This window comes from Zea mays, chromosome 7 (genome assembly GCF_902167145.1).
Source record: "Zea mays cultivar B73 chromosome 7, Zm-B73-REFERENCE-NAM-5.0, whole genome shotgun sequence".
Lineage (NCBI taxonomy): Eukaryota > Viridiplantae > Streptophyta > Magnoliopsida > Poales > Poaceae > Zea > Zea mays.
Window position 1 is genome coordinate 167,369,185 of NC_050102.1, and position 6,807 is coordinate 167,375,991.

Sequence of the window (6,807 nt, forward strand, 5' to 3'; positions counted from 1 at the left end):
ATATTACAGTCGACGAAATTTCGCAATGGGGATCTAGATTACAATAGAGAAATGGGGAATGGAGAATGGGAAGGAAGAACAGAGAATAAGAGAGCTCATCGGAGGTACTCACGAGCGGCGTGGCTCACCGGACATAGACGTTGATGCGGACGAAAGCCGTGCCTGCGCAGACTTATTTTGACGGAGGAGATTTAATGGCTGTTCTCAGAGGCTAAGATTGATTTTGAGTCTATACCAAGGACGTCGTGTGAATTTCTAAATCGTCGAATCTCTCCCTATCCTTCCATTTCTAAACGTATTACATTGTAAAGCACGAGAGGTGAGGAGATTTAATACGTTTCATAGTGACAAAAATTACCAGTGCTAGTGGGCAGCCCGCAGCCACGACGTCTACTCGCATCCCAATCTCCGTCGTCCCCCGCGGCCCCGCCTCACTCCTTACGCCGCACTCCACCTCCACATCGCCGCCCACACCCGACCGCGTGGCCGGCCTCATGTGGGAGCGCGGCAGGCCGCCCCGCAAGCCGCGCCCGTCCCCAATCCTCGTGCCGCCGCCACCGTCGTCGCCGCCTCCCCGCCTGAACCTCCTCCTCCCGAGATCCCTCCTCGCGCTCGCCGCGCGCGCCATGCCGTCGCGCCGCCCCTCCCCGGTCCTCCTCCTCCTCCTCGCGCTCTCGCTCGCCCTCCTCTTCCTTCTCCTCTCCCCTTCCTTCCCCTCCACCTCCCGCTTCTCTCGCTCCCTCAGCTCTGGCTCCGCTTTCGCCTCCTCATCTCCGGCGTCAACCTCCGCCCCGCCTGCACCCGTCAAGATCTACCTGTACGACCTGCCGGCCAAGTTTACCTACGGCGTCGTCCGTAGCTATAAGGCTGCGCGTGCGACATCTGGCTCCGCGGACGCCGCTGCTACTCTGCCCGACGAGCAACTGCGGTACCCGGGACACCAGCACTCGGCGGAGTGGTGGCTCTTCAAGGACCTGCTCCGACGCAGGCCGCAGGACCGCCCCGTGGCACGCGTGGACGACCCGAGCGACGCCGACCTCTTCTACGTGCCCTTCTTCTCCTCTCTCAGCCTTGTTGTCAACCCCATCCGCTCTCCGCTGGCAGCAAACGCCTCTGGGGCGGGGACAGCGTACAGCGACGAGGCCTTGCAAGAGGAGTTGCTAGAGTGGCTGGAGCGGCAACTTTACTGGCAGCGCCACAGGGGGAGGGATCACGTTTTCATCTGCCAGGATCCCAATGCCCTTTACAGGGTGGTCGATCGGATCAGCAATGCCGTACTCCTGGTTTCTGATTTCGGCAGGTTGCGCAGCGACCAGGCATCTCTCGTCAAGGATGTCATCCTGCCCTACTCACATCGAATCAACTCCTTCAAGGGTGAGGTCGGGGTGGATGGTCGCCCCTCTTTGCTGTTCTTCATGGGCAATAGGTACCGCAAGGAGGTAACTCCTGAATTCTGGAAGAAACATGATGAATCTAATCTGACCGGGGCATTGGTCAATTGCGTTTATAAGGGGAGCATATATGCTGTAGAATGTAGATTATAGACAACCAAGTGAAGGCGCCCCTTTGGAACTTGTAGTTTTCTAGTGTGCCCAAGCACAACATTCTTAATTGACACTCTCCCTCCATCCTAAAATGAATGTAATTCTAGATTTGAACCAAGTCATTTTTTTAGTAAGTTTGACTAAGTTTATATAAAATAGTATCAACATATGCCTCCAAATAGGTTTGCTATGGAAATGTATTTCATAATTAGTCTAATGATACTTATTTGGCGTCATAAGTATTTGTAACTTTTTTTGCACAAATTTGGTCAAACTTTAAATTATTTGACTCCTTGAAAAAGCAAGAATTGCACTCTTTTTGGGACGGAGGAAGTATTATCTAAATGGCATTACATTAATGGTGTTCTGATATTCATATTATCTTGTATAAAAATGAAGCTTAGAAGAAAACAGAGTTAGGATGCCTTTTTCTTTTGCCTAATAAAGAGAGAGCTTTACGAATTACTCAAGAAAGAAATACAATCTGCAGCAACTAGATGCTCGACACACACTGGACAATTATTGCAATCTGCAGTATGAAACATCCATTTTGCTAGCTGGGTGAGCTCGTGAGTAACTGAATTCTGCTCCTTTTGTGTGCTTGAGGAGAGATAGGCATGTGCGTCTAGAGAGGACCTATCCCTGACTGCGAATTGGACACCCCAACCCTCAAGAAGGCACACTTGGGTCAGATTGCACCAACATCATCAAGCACCTGATCAAACTAACTGCTCAGAGACCCAGCTATAGCTTTGTTATCCAGGAAGCACTAGAAGTAGCAGATATACTCCCAGTAGTTAGGATGCAATTGTGCCCGTTTTGAACTATCTATGGCAAGTTCTGAACCGGATGCCCAAGGAAACTTGAACTAGGAAAATTGGTTTCAACGGAAACATATACAAACTGAAGCAATTTTTTGATAATATATTTTTGGAATTATGTGTAGGGGACTAGGGGCTTGTTGACTCTGAAGTTTGTCGAATTTCAGAATGGCATAGCAGTTAAAGTTTTGCAATCTTCAATTCAAAATATCTAGTTTCAGATATATTTACCAAAACATTTGTTTTTTTTGACAATGTCATTTACAATAATTGTCCTCTGAATTTTTTTGTTTCTGTTTCAACTACCTAGCTCCTTTTTTTGTTCATCTTCTATGCATAGAATGCAACATCATTGTTGAAGGCAATTTTTTGTTAGGAAGTAGGAACACTATAGAAGACTACTGTAGCATCCAAGCATCAGCAACATCCTGATAAGAAACACAAAACCATGATTGATAAGATAAATGAAGTATGGAATAGTCGAGGAAAAAGGAAGGCGTATACTTTTTTCTTTTGGTTTGAAACAAACAACTAAATTGTTCATTCTCTTCCCCATCCAAAATTTGTCAAGTATCCTCCTTTAAAAAAACAAATGTGCATTACTATGTTTCATCTTTTAGTTTCTTTAATCAATTTACATGTAGTTCATCGTTGTTTTCCTTGTCAATGGAGTTACAGTCACTGTCTTGTTTTGATTTTGTACTTTGGTTATGCAATATCATATCTTTATGCTACAGTTTTATCATTATGAATATTGTAGGGAGGGAAGGTTCGTGATGCACTTTTTCAGATTCTTGAAAACGAGGATGATGTAACCATAAAACATGGAACACAATCGAGGGAGAGTCGGCGTGAAGCTACACAAGGAATGCACTCATCTAAATTTTGCCTGCATCCTGCCGGAGATACTCCCTCAGCATGCAGATTATTTGATGCACTTGTCAGTCTGTGTGTTCCTGTTATAGCCAGTGATTACATTGAACTTCCATTCGAAGATATTATAGACTACAATAAAATATCAATATTTGTTGGGACAAGCAAAGCAGTACAGCCTGGATACTTAACTTCAACTCTTCGAAGAATCAGTTCAGAGAGGATTCTGGAGTACCAGAGGGAAATAAAAAAGGTCAGTACTGACTAACCTAGACCGTACTGCTGTTTGCATGTGTTTCTTGGATGCAGTATTCTTTTGTGCAGTGATTTTTGTTTTTTTTAATTGGAAAACAATGTGTAGATTGCACCTACAAAGCATGTTGGAAAGTATGCGGTGCCTGAATGATGTAATAACATTTTGACTGTAGCTCAGTAATTTCAGAGGATTTGAAAAATAAATTTGTGGGGCCTGAAGTATAAACTTCCTCAGTGATCAGCCTTTCACGACTTAGTGTAGCTAGCGTAACTAAAAACCATCATGAAATTCTGCCATCACTATGCCTCGGCAAGAAACTCCATTCACACTTTCCACTTCTGTGCTAGCATTTGAAATCCGAGTAAGCTACTCAGTGCATTTGCCAGAAGATCACCCCACCATCTCATTCTTGTTTGGGTTAGAATATGTAGTAAGAACATGGATATATAGTGCTTTGGGATTGTTTTGACAAGCTGTCACTTTAGGCATATTATTATTTTCTGGCCTCCATATATGAGTTATTTTGTGCTCTTTCACCAATTCGATCTTATATAGTACTCCCTCCATTCCAAATTATAAGTAGTTTTGGCTTTTTTAGATACATGACTTTTGCATGTATTTAGACATGACCTATATCTAGGTGCATAGCAAAAATTATGTATCTAGGAGCGAGTAGTATACTTTTGACGATGCAAGTGGGTCCATTCCGCTGAATTGCTGGTTCATTATGTACTCCCTTTGTCCTGAAATTATGTGTATTTTGATCATGGAAAAGTCATACAAAATAGTTTTTGACCCTTAATTTATTTCACAACATGTTGTCATTTGCTAAAGAATCAATCTCTGTTTTCAAGTCGTCCGACTAATCGCGATTAATCGCGATTAGTCGGGCTGGTCGCCTGTAAGTGGTCGATTAGCCGGACGACGCGATCAGACGTTCTGGTCGTCCAGATCGTCGATTAAGCGTCCAGATCGTCCGATTAGGCGTCGGATTAGTTGATTTCTGGTCGTCCAGTGGCGGCTAGGGTTTACTATTGGGCTTCATCCTTTTTTGGCGCATCTACAGTAAGCAATATAAACCGCTTGCCTCCCCTGTCGAAACCCTAGCGCTGCCGTAACCCAAACCCTGCCTGCGCCCCTGCCCATTGTCTGCCCTCTACCGCCGTCATTTGTCCAGTGCATTCACCGGCGGCTGCTCCAATACACCGGCGCCGGCTCTCCAGGACTCCACCAGAGCATTGACGAAGAGGAACTGATGACTGGTGCTGGTCCCTTCCTTCTCCCCCTTTTCTATCTTATTATCAGTATGTCTACACTCTGCGGTCAGTTGTTCTTGACTTCTTGGTTCTTCTTACCATCACAGCACCAGTGCATTCTGCAGTCTCTTGTTACAATTTCAGACTTTCATTTCTGCTGCTTCACTGCTTGTAATTTCAGACTCAATTCAGAGTTTCAGACTTATATAGTGCCTAGCCTATTGGCTATTGCAGTATTGCTTGTTATATATAGCTATATACATATATATGTCCAGAAATTGTATAGGACGATTAGGAGACGACCTGAGGTCGACCAGGACCGATTAGGCGTCCTAATCGTCGCCCTAATCGCGATTAGGCGCCTGGTCGGTCCTCTGTGACGACCAGCTGGTCGCCCGACTTGAAATCAGTGGAATCAATATTATCTCAAAGCACTGAATATATATCTACTGACACAAGTTTTATATACTAAGCTTCTATATAACTTGAATAATTGTTGGTTTACGATATGCTTATCATTCTAGGACGGAGGTAGTATATATGGTTGATTGAACAAAATGACTAGAACGAGCTGAAGCCGGTGGGTCCATACTAGTTTGCAATCTTATTCATGCATTGATGCATGGGGACATGGGGTGGAGATATGTGGCTTGTGGCACGAGGCAGGAACATGTGATGTTTCAATCTGGTCTTATATTTTGCATAAAATTTAGTTGAGAGGCATGGCATGCACATTCAAATTATCTTTGAGTATATTTATCTGTTAATAATTTTATTATTCGCTGAAATTTGAATCTCTTTTTCAGGTCAGACATTACTTTGAGTACGAGGATCCGAATGGACCAGTGAATGAGATTTGGCGCCAAGTATCCCTTAAAGCACCACTGATAAAGTTGTTGACTAACCGCGACAAACGGTTGCTTGAAAGAGGCACCAATGGAACAGATTGTTCGTGCATCTGCTCTACAACTCCAACTGACATAACTGCGGCCAGTTAAACAAGATGGAACTCATCGGCCTACAAGCTCTGTGCCTATTTCCTGTGATCACATTGCCTGAATTTTTTAGGTTGTACAGTTCCATGTAAAACGAGATTACCAGCCACTATTTTTGAACAGTAAATTTACTAATTACCACAATCCTTGAGTTTTTACTAGATTTGTATAGGAGGAGCGGATAGTCAGGAACCTTACAGTGCCCTTTTTGTATTGTAAGTTACATTAGCTATTTTTTGTTGTCGGCAGTTCGCTGCCCTAGTTTTTCGACCTACATAAGCATCAATCCCCGTGCCAGTGCGTGGACCAAGTTATTTGTGTGATTGTGTCGATTGATTCTTTTGTAGCACAGTAGCAGGCGGTACAGGTCCATCCAGATTCAGGGCATGTTTGGATCATAGGATCTCAATATGGAATTTATAAGCGTTTGGTTTGAAGAATTATGTCACTTTAGATGAGGCGATGCGTAATAATTCCATTCATTGATTTGATAAAATGCCTTATTTTTGTATCAATACTAATTGTTAGAGCGTGCATATAACCACCTAAAACAATCTAAAAACATTCTTTTACACTATAGATTGTTGTTCATATAGTAAAGTTTAAATATAAGGATGATGATAGGTAAGCGATTGGTTGCATTGTAGACTTAGGCTTCGAATTAAAGCCAACAGTTCATATTGCTGCAGCTGCAATCTATAGAGACAAAACATTGTATAAACAGTAGAAGTCATTTCAGATTAAAATCAAATGAACAAGATGTGCATTGTTGACAGAGTGAAGTTTAAATATGAGAATTGTGATATGTAAACTGTTGAAGATAGTCTTAGCTTGTGAGAAATGATTAGCTCATTCTATTCCATAAATCAAACAAAACAATGTGATGAGCGAAAAAATGATGGATCATCTTATTACTTGAACCAACCCCGTATTACTCAAATTTGGTAAAAATGAATTTCGTATTACTCAAATTTGGTGGATTGAAATAATTGATGTTCAAGAAAAAAAATTAGTGCGTGATACTTTCTTGCTTCAGACTTCTAACAATATTTTTTTCTTTTT

General features: G+C 42.9%; 1 protein-coding gene across 1 annotated transcript; it reads left to right on the forward strand.

Annotated features, from left to right (window-relative positions):
• Positions 1–373: 373 nt before the first annotated feature.
• Positions 374–6,055, forward strand: LOC100192046 (exostosin-like protein). Its single transcript, NM_001365509.1, has 3 exons — positions 374–1,439; positions 3,126–3,491; positions 5,557–6,055. Exons 1-3 carry the CDS (start codon positions 495–497, stop codon positions 5,746–5,748), a joined length of 1,503 nt encoding a protein of 500 aa, NP_001352438.1. The 5' UTR covers positions 374–494; the 3' UTR covers positions 5,749–6,055.
• The last annotated feature ends 752 nt before the right edge of the window (positions 6,056–6,807 follow it).